Source organism: Ovis canadensis, chromosome 10, assembly GCF_042477335.2.
Source record: "Ovis canadensis isolate MfBH-ARS-UI-01 breed Bighorn chromosome 10, ARS-UI_OviCan_v2, whole genome shotgun sequence".
Taxonomy (NCBI): domain Eukaryota; kingdom Metazoa; phylum Chordata; class Mammalia; order Artiodactyla; family Bovidae; genus Ovis; species Ovis canadensis.
Window position 1 is genome coordinate 40,089,911 of NC_091254.1, and position 21,119 is coordinate 40,111,029.

Genomic DNA, 21,119 nt, shown 5'->3' on the forward strand with positions numbered 1-21,119 from the left:
TTGGGCTATATGACATTTTCATTTTTTTACCTTAGGCTCATTACAAAGAACTCCTTCAGATCACTTAAGATAATCCCAGTCCAAGTTATAAATATACTAAAGCACGTTTTCTCTAAACCCATTTCATAAGTACTAAATCCTGTATGAACTTCAGAGCCAGTATAAAGATAGAAACTTTTAATATTATAAAATAATATTAAAAAATGGATGTTGTATTCATAGAATTCATGGAAAACTCATGAAAATTTAAATACTTCTATATTTTATATTACCACCCAGGCTTTATATATTATAGAAAGATTCATCAAGCAAATATTTCTTCAGCAAAAAATAAGAGAGGTGGACAGCTGGTTACATTTTCCAGTTTTAACACAGATGACTATTTCTTCATAACATCAGTATGATCATTTCCCATCAGTATGATGGGAAAATGGACCAGAAGTTGGAGCAAAGGAAACTATGAACAGAATGCTATGAAGAAAAACTTCAATTTAAAGAAAAGCAGTACAGGAGACCCTGAGACAGGAGAGCAGTTGTTAGACACACCAGCTACACTTGAAAGGTGTCTGGATAGCTCTGATGCATTAAGAACCTTCCCAGAGGCAGCAGCTTGGGTCTGGCCTTTGGCTCAATTCTGATATACCAAGAATGGCAGCTATAGACACAGAATCTTGCTGATGCGTGTGGTAGCTTTCCCTTTCTAACCTATAGAGTCCCTTCAAGGAAAACCCACGTAAAGAAGACCCAGAGAATAACCCGTCCCCAAGCCACCTATTATGTGCTGGCTAGCCACTTCCTATAAAGGACTGATTCAACCTGGCACTGCCTCCTTGTGCCTCATAGAACCAAGATGCAGGCAGTTTGACTTTCCCAAATAAGCAGAATTTTGTGTAAAGTCTTTCATTCTATGCAGAATAGGTTTAGTTCACAAGCTTTATGAAATTCATTAACGCTTAAAAGATATCAAGAATTGTTTTTAAACAGAGACAAAATATGGTGCTTTGCTTCTTTCATTTCTTCAAGAAACCAAGTTGGAACTTGTTATGTGCTCAGTTGTATTTGCTTCTTTGTGATACTATGAACTGTAGCCCGGCAGGCTTCTCTGTCCAAGGAATTTTCCAGGCAAGAATACTGGAGTGGGTTGCCATTTCCTCCTCCAGGGGATCTTTCCAACCCAGTGACTGAACCTGAGTCTCTTTCATGTCCTGCGTTAGCAGGCAGATTCTTTACCACTGAGCCACCTATGAACTGGAACTTATTACTTATAATAAAAATGCTTTATGCCATTTTCAGAAATGTGCATGTATTTATTTCTCATATTTTAGTTATAAAACATTATTTTGGAGAGAGAAAGCAAACGTTTGAGAAACAATACTTCACCATATTATACACAATCCTTCTAGTTCCTAGTACACTGAACATGAAGGTTGATAATGTGTTTACAGTGATATTATATAGATTTATTTAGAAGAAGCACTGTATTCTGAAAATAACAAGTGTTGAAGAGGATATGGAGGGACTAGAACAGTCATACATTGCTAGTAGGAATGTAAGATACACAGTCAGTTTGCAAACAGCTAATTTCTTAAAAAGCTAAACATAAATTTACCACATGACTCAGCAATTCTGAATTTTAAGTCTGAATTTTGCAATGAGTTCATGATCTGAGCCACAGTCAGCTCCTGGTCTTGTTTTTGCTGACTGTATAGAGCTTCTCTATCTTTGGCTATAAAGAATATAATCAATCTGATTTTTGTATTGACCATCCGGTGATGTCCATGTGTAGAGTCTTCTCTTGTGTTGTTGGAAGAGGGTGTTTGCTACGACCAGTGTGTTCTCTTGGCAAAACTCTATTAGCCTTTGCCCTGCTTCATTTTGTACTCTAAGACCAAATTTGCCTGTTATTCCAGTTATCTCCTGACTTCCTACTTTTGCATTCCAGCCCCCTATAATGAAAATGACATCTTTTTTGGGTGTTAGTTCTATAAGGTCTTGTAGGTCTTCACAGAACTGTTCAACTTCAGCATTACTGGTTGGGGCATATGACTTGGATTACTGTGATATTTAATGGTTTGTCTTGGAAACAAACAGAGATCATTCTGTCATTTTTGAGATTGCACCCAAGTACTGCATTTCATATTCTTTTGTTGACTATGTGCTACTCCATTTCTTCTAAGGGATTCTTGCCCACAGTAGTAGATATAATGGGCTCCAAAATCACTGCCGATGGTGACTGCAGCCATGAAATGAAAAGACACTTGCTCCTTGGAAGAAAAGCTATGATCAACCTAGACAGCATATGAAAAGCAGAGATATTACTTTGCCAACAAAGGTCCATCTAATCAAAGCTATGGTTTTTCCAGTAGTCAGGTATGGATGTGAGAGCTGGACTATAAAGAAAGCTGAATGCCAAAGAATTGATGCTTTGAACTGTGGTGTTGGAGAAGACTCTTGAGGGTTCCTTGGACTACGAGGAGATCCAACCAGTCAATCCTATAGGAAATCATCCCTGAATGTTCATTGGAAGGATTCATGCTGAAGCTGAAACTCCAATACTTTGGCCACCTGATGTGAAGAACTGACTCACTGGAAAGGACCCTGATGCTGGGAGAGATTGAAGGAAGGAGGAGAAGGGGATGACAGAGGATGAGACGGCTGGATGGCCTCACCGACGTGAGGGACATGAGTTTGAGCAAGCTCCAGGAGTTGGTGATGGACACGGAGGCCCGGCATGCTGCAGTCCATTGGGTCGCCAATAGTTGGACATGACTGAGTGACTGAGCTGAACTGAGCAATTCTATTGCTGGGTATAAACCCCAAAGCAAGGAAAAAAACTTGTCCATATAGAGATGTCCATTGGAATGCTCATAACAGCATTGTTCCTAACAGCCCAAAAGTGGAAAGAACCCAAAAGTTCATCAGTTGATGAACAGATAAACAAAATTTGGAGCATTGTTATGAAAAAGAGGAACAAAGAATTGATATATACTACAACATGGATGGACTTAAAAAACTATGCTAAGTGAAAGATGTCAAACACAAAAGAGTACATATTACATGGGTCTATTTAAGTAAAATATCCAGAAGAGGCAAACCAAGGAAATTGAAAAAAGATTAATGGCTGTCTGGGGTTGGGGGTGGGCACAGGCTCTTTCTGGGGTAACAGCAATGTTCTAAAATTAGATTTTGATGATGGTCACACAACTCTGTAAATATATTAAAAATCATTAAATTGTACAAGTGTATTTTATGATAAATAATTTTTTATTAAAAAAATCCCATATATAAGGTATTCCCACCTTACAGATGAGACATACGAGGACAAAAGATATCTCATAATTTGCTCAGGGCAATGAAGCTAGTAAATGGGAGAGCTTAAATTCCACAGCCAGGGAACTTTCAAACCCCAAGTCAATCTCTCTCTAATATAAACACCTGGCACTTATTATGCTTACTCCTTGGAAGGAAAGTTATGACCAACCTAGATAGCATGTTGAAAAGCAGAGATATTACTTTGCCAACAAAGGTTCGTCTAGTCAAGGATATGGTTTTTCCAGTGGTCATGTATGGATGTGAGAGTTGGACTGTGAAAAAAGCTGAGCACTGAAGAATTGATGCTTTGAACTGTGGTGTTGGAGAAGACTCTTGAGAGTCCCTTGGACTGCAAGGAGACCCAACCAGTCCATTCTGAAGGAGATCAGCCCTGGGTGTTCATTGGAAGGAATGATGCTAAAGCTGAAACTCCAATACTTTGGCTACCTCATGCAAAGAGTTGACTCACTGGAAAAAACCCTGATGCTGGGAGGGATTGGGGGCAGGAGGAGAAGGGGACAACAGAGGATGAGATGGCTGAATGGCATCACCGACTCGATGCACATGAGTTTGGATGAACTCCAGGAGCTGGTGATGGACAGGGAGGCCTGGCATGCTGCAATTTATGGGGTCACAAAGAGTCGGATACGACTGAGTGACTAAACTGAACTGAACTGGCAGTTATTAATTATCAGTGCCCACATGAAAACCTGTGTTCAATCAGTTCAATCAACAGCATGAGCAAGAGAAAAGTTCGTCCAACAATTTTTGCTACTTTGCTTGCCTGAGTGAAAGATTTGTTTTATTTCACTAGTTTGGACCTGACTAGACAGCATGCTAAAATCCTTACTACCCCTATGTGATTTGCTCAGCAAATATTTGGTAACTAAATACTACTGTAGGCACCAGGGCAGATATGACTGAGAAACTGAGAACCACTCAACTCGGAAACCACTCAGTACATAGTGGGTTCTAGGGTTGAATTTGTAGATGTAGTATCTTTACACTGATATCATAGTCAGTATTCAAGTATATGGGGCTTCCCTGGTGGCTCAGAGGTAAAGAATCCACCTGAAATGCAGGAGATATGATTTTGATCCCTGAATCGGAAAGATCCCTTGTAAAAGGAAATGACAACCCACTCCAGTATTCCTGCCTGGGAAATCCTATGGACAGAGGAGCCTGGTGGCTACAGTCCACGGGGATCACAAAAGAGTCAGACACTTAGCAACTAAATGATAACAATAACAAATTCAAGTATGTAAGGGTACTGTGGTAACAATGGACTATCTGTGCTAAAAATAAGCAAAGATTCTTAGAAACATGCATCACTAAAGTATAAATCCTTCACATTAAAAGATTAATTAAAGAGATAAATCTATTGCTCAAGAAGATAGTATAAAATTACAACATATATCCAAAAGTACCAATTTATAGATTGAGAAGTGAGAGAAATCCTGGTACTACATGATATCACCTCACTTCTTCACCATTCACTGGGTCAATGGTGAAGAAACTGCCTGTCAATGCAGGGGACACAGGTTCCATCCCTGGGTCAGGAAGATTCCCTAGAGAAGGAAATGGCAACCTACTCTAGGATTCTTGCCTGGAAAATCCCATGGACAGAGGAGGGCTACCGTGGGCTATAGGAGGGCTACAGTGGGCTACAGTCCATGGGGTTACAAGCAGTCAGACACAACTGAGCACACACGCGTGTGTACAAGATATTACCTCAGGATGAGACTAGATTACAGATGATCTATTCAGTAACTTTAAAGATAGGTTAAATGAGTCTTTAAACTGAGTCTACTGCCTCAGTACCAACTTTCTAGAATAAGTATATTGAAACTAAAATATTTCTTGGAGACAGAAAAGATAGCTCTAAAATTGAAGGCAGCATGTGACTAACTGACAAAAGGAGACACAAAATCAGGGGTAGGGTAGAGGAAGGGATCATATACTTTCTGATCCTGTTTATGCAAAATATCTGGAAAAGGCAAATCTTTATAGAGACAGAAAGTAGATTCATGGTTGCCGAGGGCTGGTTGGAAGAATGGGGGAAATTGTGAGGATGCTAAAGGGAATTGGGTTTCTTTACAGGATAATAAAAATGTTCATAATTGACTGTGGTGATGGTTGTAGAACTCTATGAATAGACTAAAACCCATTTTTTTTTTACTTTGAATGGTCGACTTGCATGGCATGTGAATTATATCTGTGTGATACATGTGAATGTTACACAGCTCTTACAAAAGAAGGGACTTGGGGATATGTGAGAGCCACTGTAATATGTGGGCATTATTTGGATTCTAATGCAAATAAATATACTGTCAAAACAAAATAAAACATATTTATGGGATAGCTGGAAAAAACTGAGAGTGAAACAGGGTTAAACATATATTTTAGGTCATTGAGTTTATTGATCTAATTCTTCAACTGGCCAAGAACCAGAACAAGAACACTAGAGAGGTTGTTTGGTAAATCAATTAATTCCATATACCAAAACCACACTGAGACTAAAATCTTCTTAAATATGGATAAATATATTAAAATCTATAAAATAACCACATGCAAACATACTATCAATATCTACACATTCTTTTACACCAGACATCTCTCATACAGATTTAAAAAGCAATGGCATTTTCTGTCTAAGAACGTTTACAGTATGAGTGTTCTCTTAAAGTCAAGTATATGATACTTTAAGGATGTTTCACCCACTCCAGTGTTCTTGCCTGGAGAATCCCAGGGGCAGGGGAGCCTGGTGGGCTGATGTCTATGGGGTCGCACAGAGTAGGGAACGACTGAAGAGACTTAGCAGCAGCAAGGTATGTTTCACAGCTTACAATTTCTTACAGACAAATATGTTCTAAATGTACACTATTTTGTTTTGAATATTTTATGAGTGAAGAAAGAGAACAGATATAGCCAGCAGACAAAAATAAGGAATGGGCATTAATGTCAAGCATTTTAGAATATGTTGCATTAGTCAACAGATGCTCATCTGATTGTCTTCTCCTAAGGGAGCAAAAATAACTGAATTACCATTCTTTTATTAGTCCTCATGAAGGAAAATCCACTTTACAATAAAGAACATTGTCAAAAGACAACTGTAAAATCCTTTCTTTTTTCTCAAAAAATTAACCTTGTATTTATAGATGTTAAATGAAAATTTGTTAATAGCTAAAAACAGAAAAAAACTACAGAATATTTTTTACTTCCTTGTGACTGCTCAAGAAAAAACAAAATTGCTCTTACCATCCTGTTGATTCGTACAAAGTCTTCGGGTTTTTTTGCCCAAGGGGGAAGATCAACATCATTTACCACTACTTCATCTTCTCTTACTCCAAGATTATATCCATTACTGTTGACAAACATCTCCGGAAGGTAATAGAATTCTGGAATTAGTTCCTGCCAGGAATAAAAAATGTAGCATATTAAACTACTTTAAAAATCAGTTGAACAGAAGTACTAATTTATAAAAACTATATAACAGAATTAATTTTTTCACTTAAATCCAATATTTTATTACTTGATTCTATTATTAATTTTCTTCAGATAAGAGCCTAAGAAGATATTTTTCTTCAAATATATGCTTGACAATTTATAAGATTTTCAATCTTATCTTGCCACAGATTACTTAAGAGAAATGGGTTACAGAATCAACAATAGTTCCCAACAGTATTAGTAAACAAGTAGATAATGCCATATATACAAGTCTATGCTGTTCAACAAACTTTTCAGAACACTATTAAAATACCAAAAGTTTAAAATATTGCTAAAATCATGCAGCATCTTCTACTTTTCTTTTTAACTCCACTGGCAATTACAATACATGACTTTCATGAAGAGAGAGTTCCATTTTATAATTTGGCAAAATAAGTTATTTTTATACCTACCACTAAAGAAAATTAAGAGATAATGTAACATAATAAGTTTTAAATATTCAGTACATGCCACTTGAATAGTAAATTCTTAAACTGAATGCAAAGACAACTTGTGTTACTTAGTGTGTGTACATACGACATTAACGATTGGGTTCAAGGCAAACTTGTGTTTGATGCACAATACCTAGTATGTGGTTTGCGTAAATTTAGAATAAATATGCCACAGAAACTGATTTCAACCTTAAAAATTTTTGTTGTCCTTTCTTTTAAAAAACAACTGCAGGAAATGAAAACAAAAAACTACAGTTTTTATGTATACCATCAAAAACACGAGAAATACTAATCTTTACAAATATCAAGATGAGGGTTAAATTAACTTCATACTGTGAAAATTATAAGAACATTTATTTGAGTAACATGTCCAACATGGATAGCATAGTAACCAAAATTAGAATCTCACTATGGATACACAGGGATGAATAAAAACATTAAAAAAAACAAACAAACAAACTCCCCCAAGCCACAGAGAGGAAAATAAAAACCCCACAAAACAAAGCAAGCAAGCAAACAAACAAACAAAACAGAACAGACTCTGAGGTCTTCAAATAAATTGGATTCTTCAGCCCAAGAAATGCATACACACAAGCATTCTCTCTATGGGTTCTCATACTAAAACCAACATTTATCTGCTATAGCATAAGAGAGTTTTCATGTGAGCAAATCCTCTGTGAGAAACTGATCCTTATCCATTCTTATGATGATAAATGTGAACCATAAGAAATACATAATAATGTTTATTTCTCCAGCATTATCAGAGTTTGAACAGATTCACATAAATGAATTTTCTGTATCAGCAGAGCTTAGCTTTTTAAGAATCCATTTCTTCCATTTAAACCATTTAAACAGAAATCTCCAAAATCCATTACATAATCCCCAATATTTATTTATTCACGTAGTAAAGTTTGAATACCAGACATTGTGATGGGTACTAAGAAAACAAATAATGAACAGACATGGCCTTACCTTTGAGTGATTCATATTCCGGCCTCTGGGGCAGATGTATGAACTGGTGGTTACAATACACAATAATAATGAAAGAAGTACAATAACAAGGCACAAGGGAGCAGGAAGGATAGAGCAGGCAACTCTGGGCAAGTCAGAAAAGATTACACTGGAGGTCGGACATTGAGTTTGATAAAGATGAGGGAACCAGCAGAGAGTACTGCCAAGGAGTGGTGGGAACTGAGTATGGGTAGAGTGTAGGGTATTAGGGGACAGATCAAGATAGGAGGATGAGGCATACGGAGTCAGATGATTAAAGAAGTTCATGTCCACCTAAGCTGTTTGGATTTTGGACTGCAATAATTTTAAGGAAGAGCTATTGCCATGTTTACATCTGTTCTAAGGCAAGACACTAAGAGTCAAAGTAAAGAATAAAGGTGGAGAGGAGGGAGCTCAGACATATGAAAAGGTATATAAAAAGGATGGCTCAGACAGTAAAGAGTCTGCCTGCAGTGCAGGAGACCAGGGTTCAATCCCTGGGTCGGGAAGATCCCCTGGAGAAGGGAATGGCTACTCATTCCACTATTCTCGCCTGGAGAATTCCATGGACAGAGAAGCCTGGTGGCTACAATCCATGGGGTCACAAAGAGTTGGACACGACTGAGCGGCTAACGCTTTCACTGTTTGAGAAAACATGGGAAATTAGTTCAAGACGCAGAACATGCTATTTGAACGTTACCCGTTTTATATATGATACAGAGTAGAAGGAGCCTCCCAAATGGTCCCAAATGGGGAGAGGAATGAAAGCTCACACAGTTGCTCCATGTAGAGGGTGATTTATATATAAGAGGCTCACATAAGTCAGGAATTTCCCTTCTGTCTTTTGTTGGATGTTTGTGTTCATGTTCTGTGTCCAGAGCTATACCACATAAGCTTTCTTAAGGACCAAGAGGGATATGCTGTACATCCACATGGATACGGCAACACAATTTATTTTTTTATTTAGACCGCCCAAAGAGTTTCAGTTTATCTTCAGCTGTCTCGGTGCTCTCCTGTTTTTCATACATATTATTTCCCATTTTTTCCTGTGGAATAGGGTCATATAAAATATATGGTTATCATTAACCTACATGCCTCTGTAACACTATTTAATATTTCACTGAATGTCATTCAATTATATTTGCAAAGGCATAAGAAGCCTAGGATTTTATATTAATAACAATTTGGGCAAAGCAGATTTTGAGCCTAATGTTGTGAGGTTTATATTTTGTTGAATCCCCCACAGCTTGTGGTGCTATACTATGTACACAGCAGGTGCTCATTAAATATTAAACTACTGAAGATGCTAGACAAAGTTATTTTAATATCACTAGAAATCCTCTGGGGAATATGCAAATGGTTGGAAGACTGCTTCAAGATAGGAAAAGAGCCAATGGAGTACTCAATTAAACAAAAGAAAAAAGGATGCACCTAGAAATAAAATTTGCATCTCCTGACAGGAAACTTTTGGAGCTTAAAAAATGTTATCTTGTTTATTTTAGTTATGCTGAAAGGTTCAGAAGTGAAAAAGAGTCCAATTTAAATTTATGAAAAGTTGGTTTTAACAATGCTAGAAAAGTTGTAGCAAATCTGAAGATGTGGAAGACCAGGTCCTTTTCATTTTAATGTGAGCACTCCAGAAAAAATGGGCTGGAAGCTGGCTGACACCAAAGAGAACAAAGTGAGGCTGAGGAACCTCCACCCTGACGGTTATTTAGGGAGGGTTCAACAGGAACACTCGGGAAGGCTTGAATTGTGGCCAATCTTGAAAAAGTAGGACCATCAGGGCCTTCGGGATGATCCTTAAGTGAGACATTTTCTCCACTCTGGTCCTCATCTGGCTGACCAGACCACGGTCATAAATCAGGGTGTTAACTAAGATGTTGGTGTAAGCTCTTAGTGGCTTGACATTTGACAGGATGAAGAAACTCTCCCTGAATCACTCTCAGTTACTTTCGGATTTTTAGGATGCAGATTAAAAAAAAGTCAAAATACAAAACACAGAGATACTTTAAAGAAATATGAAAAATTCCAGAGGCACAGCGTATTTGCAAAACCTTGAAGCTCCAAAAGACCAAAGTTGCAGAGCTGGGGAATTTTTTTTTTCCTTTTTTCCCTGAAGGGGAAGAAAGAGAGAGTAAACCACAAAAAGTCTAGGGAGAAATTGCCAAAGTAGCTGAGTGGGTGCAAGTTTTTATGCCACGATTTTATTGTTTTAAAATCTTGTTTCAAACGGCATTTTGATTTTAAATTTAATACATAAATACAAGGCATTCATACATAATTTATGTTCACATTTATATTGCTTAAAATGTTTGTTTATTTTTTAAAATTTCCTGAATAAGAGTTTCATCACTGAGATTCAAATGTTAGGTCCAAGAAGATAATAATCACTACGTCTGGGCTCCAAGATCAGCAAAGAGCTGAAATGTCACATCTGGTCATTCAATCTTGAAACAGCAGGAATTATCATTTGTATCTTACTGTGTCAGGCACTGTTCTAAGAACTTCACATCTTGCTCTTAATCTTCACAAAATCTTCCTAAGACAAGTATCTTCATTCTTCCCACTTCGTAGAAATGAACACTGAGGTTAAGTGATTTGCTAATAACTATACTGCAAATAGGTGATAAAGACAGAAGCCAAGCCCAAACACTTTAGATCCAGGTCCCTGTGCTTACATTCTGTTTTTCCTTTTAAAGCAGTAACAACTCTGTATGACTTTATTCTGTTTTAATTTTCTGTGCAGCAAGTCTCCTTTTCTTTCTTTCTTTTTTTTTTTTTTTTAATTTACTTATGCTCCCGAGTCCTACTGTGATGGAAATTCCATAGACATGGATCTTGTCTCTCTTGCTCACCTGTTCACCACTGACTTGTAGGAATGGTGCCTGACATATAAAAATGGTACTCAATACATATATGTGGAATGAAAAATGAATAGATCATTGTGATATGTTCATTAAATCCTCAATTTTTGCCACGAAATAGTGGTAAAAAATTTTGAAAGCTGTGGTTTTCAAACTGTGTTAGTTAAAGCAGTTACCTCAGAGCTACTAGTCAGTTGTAGTGAAAGGGAAGGCTGGCAGGCTGGCAGTTGGGGGACTGTCCCTTCCAGTGGGGAAGTGCAACTTTCTGTGCATTGGGATCAAATCATTCTGAGTTGAGATCCAGACTTTTTGCCAGCCTGGGCAAATTTCTTAAGCTTTAAGAAAAAAACAGTTCTTGATATACAAAATTGTGATGGTGACAGCAACTAAGTCACAGTTTGGATGTGAGGATTAAATGGGGGCAGCATGTGTGCAACAACACATTCCATAGCTTTATGCAGAACACATTTTTGAAGCTATTCACTCAGTTGATAGAGTTTATCCAGTATCAAAGTATATCCTGTAATCAGGGTTTTTTTTTTTTTTTAAAGCTCTGTCACTTTGGATATATATGTTTGAATGGATATCTATGTAGACATTTCAGATGATTTAAATGTTTTCATCAAATATTTAGACTAACTTATATGTTACCTAAGCTAAGCAGATATATATATATATATACACACACATACATATATACACATATATATATATATATATATATATATATATATATATACATACACACACATACACATACATAACAGTTACTTGCACTTCAGATGTTGGTTTTGTCCAAACGCACAATCAGATTCAACAGAATGGTATAAATCGCAGGTCAGGAGGCAACAGTTTGAACTGGACATGGAACAACAGACTGGTTCCAAATAGGAAAAGGAGTACGTCAAGGCTGTATCTGTCACCCTGCTTATTTAACTTATATGCAGAGTACATCATGAGAAATGCTGGGCTGGAAGAAACACAAGCTGGAATCAAGATTGCCGGGAAAAATATCAACAACCTCAGATATGCAGATAACACCACCCTTATGGCAGAAAGTGAAAAGGAACTAAAAAGCCTCTTGATGAAAGTGAAAGTGGAGAGTGAAAAAGTTGGCTTAAAGCTTAACATTCAGAAAACGAAGATCATGGCATCCGGTTGCATCACGTCATGGGAAATAGATGGGGAAACAGTGGAAACAGTGTCAGGCTTTATTTTTTGGGGCTCCAAAATCACTGCAGATGGTGATTGCAGCCATGAAATTAAAAGACGCTTATTCCTTGGAAGGAAAGTTATGACCAACTCAGACAGCATGTTGAAAAGCAGAGACATTACTTTGCCAACAAAGGTCCGTCTAGTCAAGGCTATGGTTTTCCCAGTGGTCATGTATGGATGTGAGAGTTGGACTGTGAAGAAGGCTGAGAGCCAAAGAATGGATGCTTTTGAACTGTGGTGTTGGAGAAGACTCTCGAGAGTCCCTTGGACTGCAAGGAGACCCAACCAGTCCATTCTGAAGGAGATCAGCCCTGGGATTTCTTTGGAAGGAATGATGCGAAAGCTGAAGCTCCAGTACTTTGGCCACCTCATGTGAAGAGCTGACTCATTGGAAAAGACTCTGATGCTGGGAGGGATTGGGGAATTCAACACAGAGAATGGGACAGAATGACACCCCAGGGCTTACACAGATGCCTAAGACTTAAGAGGCTTGGCAGCCTCCTCATTTGTTTCCTGAGAAGCCAACTATCATATAAAACCGTGTGGCTGCCATATGACTGGAAAGATTGTATGGACAGACAGACAGGCCTGGACAGTCCCTGACCACTTCATCAGCTCAGATGAGGCACAAAACATGAGAATAAAGCCATTTTGGCCCAGCCAAGCCTCTCCAGCTCTCACTGAAGCACAGACCTGAGTGGTTTCTGCTGAGCCTTAACTCCAATTTCATGATGGTCAGTAAATAATAGTTGATGTTGTTTTGTTACACAGTGGTAGGTAACTGAAACAGAAATTAATGCCTGGGAGTGGAGTCCTGAAGTAATAAAAACACGTGGCACTGGCCTTGGGACAGGCAGGAGGTAGAGGCTGGAAGGATGGAGCTAAGGAGGTGAGGAGACTGTTGGAGGCGGGTCAGACAGGAAGCTGCTACTGGAAGCAGGAGAAAGTCAATGCATGGTTTGCAGCATGGGAAAAACTAACTTGAAACATGCCTTCAATCACTTCAAAGACAGAAAAGATCTAAGGAACTCATGCTTCTGGTTAAGGTATTTCTGTATGGATGTGAGAGTTGGACTGTGAAGAAGGCTGAGTGCTGAAGAATTGATGCTTTTGAACTGTGGTGTTGGAGAAGACTCTTGAGATTCCCTTGGACTACAAAGAGATCCAACCAGTCCATTCTGAAGGAGATCAGCCCTGGGATTTCTTTGGAAGGAATGATGCGAAAGCTGAAACTCCAGTACTTTGGCCACCTCATGCGAAGAGTTGACCCATTGGAAAAGACTTTGATGCTGGGAGGGATTGGGGGCAGGAGGAGAAGGGGACGACAGAGGATGAGATGGCTGGATGGCATCACTGACTCGATGGACGTGAGTCTGAGTGAATTCCGGGAGTTGGTGATGGACAGGAAGGCCTGGCGTGCTGCGATTCATGGGGTCGCAAAGAGTCGGACACGACTGAGCGACTGAACTGAACTGAACTGAACTGAAGCAGAACGTCAAAAGTGACCACTGGTTTCTTGTAATAGTATTTGTTGCTGTTGTTGTTTAGTTGCTCAGATGTGTTCGACTCTTTTTCGACCTGATGGACTGAAGCCCGCCAGGCTCCTCTGTCCATAGGATTTCTCAGACAGGAATACTGGAGTGGGTTGCCATTTCCTACTCCAGGGGATCTTCCCGACCCAGGGACTAAACTCCTGTCTCTTGCACTGCAGGTGAATTCTTTACCGCTGAGCCACCAGGGAAGCTCCTTTACTAGTACATGGATGAAGTATTATGAGCTACGGAAGAATCTGCTCAGATTTAAAGCAGTACTTAGACAAACACAGGGGCCTAGGACAATCTTGTCAGATTTTCAAAATTAAAGAAAAAAGGTCAGACAAGGATATTCTAAGGTGCTGTGAGTAAAATATAGCCACAGGTAAAAGGATACCTGTAAAACCCTTTGTAATTGTTCAGGAAAATTTAAGATAGTGGTTTGCAGGCCCACTGGGACACACAAAGGGATTCCAAGAATCTTATGAGCATGACCAAGGGCATCCTATTCACAGCCTGGAGTAGGGAGGATCCTTCTTGAAAGAACTGGTGAGCAACAGTTTTTTTTTTTTTTTCCTGATAGTGAACTATAATTTGATACACAGAAAAAATTCACAAGTTTTTAAAGTTGCTGCACCAACTTGGGCAAAAGAGGGTTTGGCCCCAACTTTCTGTGACCAGGAGTTGCTGTGTACCTTCCACACTTCCCCCTTTCTGAACAGAGTGTCTGTTGAGGTTTACCTGTTCCTGTCTCACCTCTGGGGGCTGAAAGTACATGGGACGGATAACTTGTCTTTTTATCTTCCAGATCTCCAAATTAGGAATTTCTGTACCTCATCTGTATCTGGGCCTGATAGAGATCATCAGCTACTAGATTTTGAGCCTGACCCAATAATGGGATGAGACTGCGGGGGATAAGCTGAGTATATTTTGTTTGTAGGAGGAATGTGAATTGTGACTGGAAAGAGGACTCAAGCACACTTTTTTCAAAGTTGACCACAACAATCCCACCAACCTCCATGTACTTCTGCGATGTGACTTTGCTGCTCATTTTATGGGGAAGAGAGCCCATTTATCCTGTCCCTTGACTTGGGCTGGCCCTGTGACTTGCCCTGACCATAACCAATGCAGTGGAGGTAACACTATGTGACTTCCAAGCCCAGGCAATAAGTGGGTTTTGCAGCTTCTGTTTTTATTTTCTTGGTAGGGAGACACCATGAAAAAAATTGTGATGGTCTTCCCAGACAGACTATACAAAGAGAGAGAGGACCAGCCAGTCCCCATCAGTTCCAGCCATCCTTGCTAAGGCACCAGGCACGTGAAGGAAGTTGTCTTGAACTTTTCAGACCCAGAGGAGCCAACCCATTTGACCCCACGTGGATCAAGAACAAGCTGTACCTGATGAACCTTATTCTGATTGCAGAACTCTGAGAAAATAAATGGTTGCATTTATAAAAAAATTTGTTTTTAAGCCACTAGTTTTGAGGGATGTTTTATACACAGCAATTAATGATTACAGTATGACTTGATCAGTCAATTACTCCAAACTAGTCAATGTGGCTGGGCTTCTTAGGTGGTGCTAGTGGTAAAGAACCCACCTGCCAATGCAGGAGACATCAGAGACGTTGGTTTGATCTCTGGGTCAGGAAGATCCCCTGGAGGAGGGCATGACAACCCATTCTAGTATCCTCGCCTGGAGAATCCCATGGACAGAGGAGCCTGGCAAACTACAGTCCATAGGGTCGCAGAGTTGGACATGACTGAAGAGACAGCACCAGCCGGTATGGCTGGATATGATTGTGAGATCATGCAGAAAAACAAAAGCAGCAGACCATCCAATGGATAATGCAGTGGGGAAAACCGAATGGCCTTCAGTGCTCATTCTGGCTCCCTCTTTACTGCTGTGTGAACTTAGGCGAGTCACTGAATATCTGTGAACCTACTTATGGAATAGGGATAATGATCTCTATCTTATGCTATTGTTTTGAGGACTGTATCAAATAACCAAGAAAACAGCCTGTTTGAAAACTGTTGAGAATTACTCGAGAAGAATGAACTCCCCTATTACAACTGGTAAGTGCACTCCTACAGTCACTTAAGGCACCAGCTTGCCTACTTAAAATAACAGCTCTTCTGTTTACTCTCTTCCCATTGATAGATTTCTGTTAATCAGCTTTTAAAGAAAAGAAGGAAAGAGGCCAAGTAGTTTAAAATTTCCTAAACGAAAAATAGTGCAGAAAGACACCAAATATTATTAAAGAAATGGCAAGATGAATATTAAAACAGGCATTTTGTGTCTGAAAATGTGATTTCTAGTATGTTTTAACAGCTATACTAAAACCCCATGGTACAGTTAATAGTATTATACATAAGAAAATATCCTCAAACAGAATTTCTAATTTACAAGCTTATGACAAGTTCAAGCTGCTGAGAAATTGGACTTGAAAGTATGTCTTAGAATGATAGAAGACCACTATTAACACTATCATAATTGTATACCTATTGCATCAAATCTGACATTCCAGTTTAATATATTTTGCTGAGAGAGCATACCATTTTATGGCTTCCTAGTGAAATCAAATCCAACCCAGACGTTTTCACTTTTCTAATATAATTCACTGCAAGGTTTTAAAGCTGCCATCTCTTTTCTTCCTTTTTTCCAAAGATTGATGCCCTGGCATTCGTTAATTCCACAAGAGCTCATAATGGGTCAATGAGTCAGTGGTGAGCACCTCCATTAACTGTATTAATTTACACTATGTCACCTTAATGACATTTTGTCACAGCTCCCTTTTCTGACATCTGCATAGCTATTTAAAAAGTAATATAACAACTTTTGAAGGCATTAAGGAAAAATTAGTATAAGAACTTCAGTAAGTTGAATGTCACTGTTACCAAGACTATGCTAGAAGAGAGAAATTAAAAAAAAAAAAGTAAAAATGAACTGGTCTGACTTAACTTGTAAGACCCTTTTCAGAGAGGTCACTTCACCACGGCTCCTTCTCTGCCCAGCTTGCACTCATTACTGCAGGACAAGACCGACGCTAACAAAGAAGGAAGAAAACCATTCCCTTTGTCCTAGTTCTCTTTTATACAAGACCTTAAATCTACATTAGGAGATACTGCAGAGGCATTTTTCTTTAGAAATATAAAAACACTGGTCCCGAGACTGACATGTAACTAGGGGAGATATCTGGTGATCAGAAGAATCAATAAAATTCTTAGGATGGAAGGTAAAGCCTAAAACTCTATCTACATACATAAATTAGGATGACTGACTCATGTGTGGGCTTGTGAGGGTGAACATTTGAATTAGGTCGAAAAATCAAGTTTCTATTTCCTGATGATGTCAAGAGTCAAGAAAATGGTGTCAAGAAAACAAGCATTTTCACTTGAAAGTTTGATATAATATGGACACAGCTCTGAATTAAGATAATTAATAATCTTACATATGATAGAAAGCCTTAAAATGTAGATAAGAATATTTAATTCACATTTAAAATAGCTATTGAATGCTTTTTAAAGATACTGTGTTAATTCTAGAAGCCTACTGACTCCCCATTTTATGTTAATTCTCAAAGCATTATTAAATAAGAAATGGATTCTCTTCTTGATATCATTCTTTGTAAATCAGTTTAAATGATGGTTTACGGATCTTTCAAAGTTGAATTCCTTAGTGAAATCAAAAGTTTGATAGGAGGAAAATATGGGCCTTCAGAGTTTCATACAGTAAGAACGCACGTTAAATTATCTTCTTTCCAAATGTGAATACATTGTACATATAAACTAATATTCATTTATGCAAACTCTGACAGCAACAAATAAGACACATAAAGATGCTACAGATTACTTGATCCATTCCTTTTGTTTTCTGCTTTGAAAGAAACTGAATAAAAGTTGTACTCATCCACTTTCTTATAGTTCAGTAACACTGTAACTGCCTTTTAAAAATGCAATAGATAAGCATAAATATGTAAATAACAATTTTTACTTTAATTCACTACCTTTTGTTGGATTAAAACACTAAATGGAATGATACTATAATATCTGTATATTCAGCAGCATGAGTGGAAGTGATGAGAAAAGTCTGAAGAAAAAGGGGTTAAAATAAGAAATGTATACCTCTGTAATAACCAGATCATATAATCTTATCAGAAAAAAATGAGGAAAAAATTGAAGAACAGATGTATTTTAATGTTTTGAATAAGACTATTTTTTAAAAAATGAAAGTCCAAATAAAGGAATCCATCTTTATATTTACCAATAGGTAAGCCAGTAGCAACTGTAAAATAACTCTGCTCTCCGGCTGGCCCAGGATAGTGTGTGTGTGTTGGTTTAATCTAATGTGTATTGTTGCGTAGTATCCCCAGGCACAGTCAAGTAAAAGCTAAGGCTGTACAGAAAAGCCTACATTTTAAATGGGTCTTGTCATTAATGCTTTATTAATTGCCCCAGGCTACGTAAACCCAAAGCTGGGCAAGCTATAACAATATGACACATTAAGGTCAAATCCAATTCCTGCTGTGTTTTCTGGAATGGGCCAAATATTGAGTTAACAGCAGGAAAGGCAATTTATAGGCTTTTCTTTCCATCTACCGATTATTCGATTTAAATTAGATGGGAATTTTTTAAAATAACAAAAACACCTTAACTGAATAATATAAAAGAATCGTGAGTCATTTTCTGTGACACTCAAAATTATTTTCAAGTTCCTCTTAGGTATACCACATAATTTTAAAATATGATGGAACAAAGCTGCAGAATAAAGTATCTTATACACGCACTTAAACAATTTAAAATTTCAACACAGTTTGAAATTAATATCAACAAATAAAAGAGCTTACCTTTACATCAGAAGTATCTCTCTGACTAGTTCTCCAAGACCTTGCGACGGACGAGAATGTTCGATTAGGATGGTCAAATTTTCCATCATTTGCATTGAGGAAGAAGGTTGTGAAAGGTTCCTAAGCAAAAAAAAAAAAAAAAAGAAAGAAAGAAAGAAAAAGAAAATCAATAATTTGACCCTTCTGAACACAACTGTTCTCTTTCTTTGTAAAACATGACTTTTGGAAACCCTTTTGAGGTGGAAACCATTTTGAAACCCATTTGAGACCCTTTTGATCCTGTCTTTTCAGGCAGGATCCTGTCTGGAGGGGCTGGTCTGAGTCACTCTGGGTCGCTGAATCACCTATCACTCTGCAACCTTGGCAGCTTATGTTGCTTCTTGGTCTTCAGTCTTCTGATTTATAAAATGATGGAGTTCTAGCACTCTGTGATTTTATGACGAATGACTGTGCATTGCTGTCAACATATAACTCAGATCTTCTTTCTCATAACTAAGGCCACACACAGTATCACTGCAATAAGAAAATCTCTCTGACACTATGGTGTGAAAATTGCATAGGGGATGTCCATCTTAGACTACCTGAAAGTCTCCTAAACCTGCTATATTATGACCTGATGTTTTTAAAATGCAAATCTCCTTGACTGAAATCCTGCCACAGCTTTACAGAGCTCTTAGGAAAAAGCAGAAACTATTTGATTTGTCTTAAGGGAGCCTGAGTGATATGGAACCTGCTTAACTCTTTATCTCTTGCCTTTCCCTTATTCACATCCTAAGGTCTTGCCATGCTGGTTTCATTTATCATCCTCTGTATGGGATATTCCCTCTTCCTGCTACAAACTTAACCCTCTACCTCATCATCCTGACTTGGTTAAGCTCTTCTTATCCTTTAAGTCTCAGCCCAAGATGTTGTTTCCTTCTGAAAGACCTCCCTTGATTGGCTAAGCTCTCTGGTATGTTCAAATGGCAACATATATTTCCTCAAACATCCCTGAAGAATTTGTGACTGTTTTTTGAAACTGATTTTTAAACATTTTTTACTGGGGTATAGTTGCTTTATAATGCTGTGTTAATTTCAGCTGTACAACAAAGTGAATCAGCTCTGTGTATACATATATCCCCTCCCTCCCACCCCATCACTCTATCCCGTCCCACCCCTCCATCCCACCCATCTAGGTCATCATAGGGCACTGAATTGAGCTCCCTGTGCTAAACAGCAGCTTCCCACTAGCTGTTTTGCACAGGACATACGTCAATCCCAATCTCTCAATTCACCCCCCTTTCCCTCAAGTCCACCTTTCTGTTCTCTATGTCGGCATTTCTGCTCCTGCCCTGCAAATAGGTACACCAGTACCATTTTTTAGATCCCATATACATGTGTTAATATATGATATTTGTTTTTCTTTTTCTTGTCCATCTTCCCCACTATATGAATAGGTTCCAGTGCTCCTTGGAAGAAAAGCTATGACAAACCTAGATAGCGTATTAAAAAGCAGAGGCATTACTTTGCCAACAAAGGTTCATATAGCCAAAGCTATGGCTTTTCCAGCAGTCACGTATGGATGTGAGAGCTGGACCATAAAGGAGGCTGAACACTGAAGAATTGATGCTTTCGAACTGTGGTGCTGGAGAAGACTCCTGAAAGTCCCTTGGACAGCAAGGAGATCAAATCAGTCAAGCCTAAAGAAAATAACCCCTGAATATTCATTGGAAGGACTGACGCTGAAGCAGAAGCTCCAATACTTTGGCCGCCACTTGCAAAGATCTGACTCATTGGAAAAGACCCTGATGCTGAGAAAGACTGAAGGCAAGAGAAGAAGGGGACAACAGAGGATGAGATGGTTGGATGGCATCACCAACTCAATGGACACGAGTTTGAGCAAACTCTGGGAGATGGTGAAGGAAGCCTGGCATGCCACAGTCCACGGGGTCGCAAAGAGTCAAACATGACTGAGCAACAACAGCTACCAGATTCACTGTTTTATCTCCACCACTTAGAAGAACTCCTGGTATACCCAAGCTGCTCAGTGTATTAATATAATCTGTTGAAGGAACGAATGAAATGACACTAAAACAAATCAGATAGGCTAGATCAACTCTAGTGCTTCTAGTATTCTGTGACTATTACCTTACTGCAACACGGTGTCCGTCATTAAGTACATATTCCCTTAGCAGGAAACCTAGGAATAACATTATCACAAGGTCCTAACGCATTTAAATTTACTGCTTTTTTCTTATGTTACTCATCATAACAAAGATGAGTATATATTTACTTTCCTATGGTTCAGTCCCTCTCTCTTAAGTCTAGGATAAATGACATGTTACTCCTAGGTTCAATAACGTTAAGAAATCTTTCCTACATATTTGTCTTATTTTTCTTAATATATAATCTCTGTTCACTCTTTTATATCCGTAAAACATA

At 38.4% G+C, this 21,119-nt stretch overlaps 1 protein-coding gene across 5 annotated transcripts in view; it reads right to left on the minus strand.

The window, feature by feature from the left end:
• Nucleotides 1–21,119, minus strand: part of NBEA (neurobeachin) — a 669,183-nt gene that overhangs the window by 55,552 nt on the left and 592,512 nt on the right. For all 5 annotated transcript variants that reach the window (XM_069601566.1, XM_069601568.1, XM_069601567.1 and 2 more), the window contains exons 46-47: nt 18,699–18,818; nt 6,571–6,723 (exon numbers count right to left, since the gene is read on the minus strand). In XM_069601566.1, coding sequence (XP_069457667.1) covers nt 6,571–6,723; nt 18,699–18,818 — 273 coding nt within the window. The remainder of the gene's footprint in view (nt 1–6,570; nt 6,724–18,698; nt 18,819–21,119) is intronic.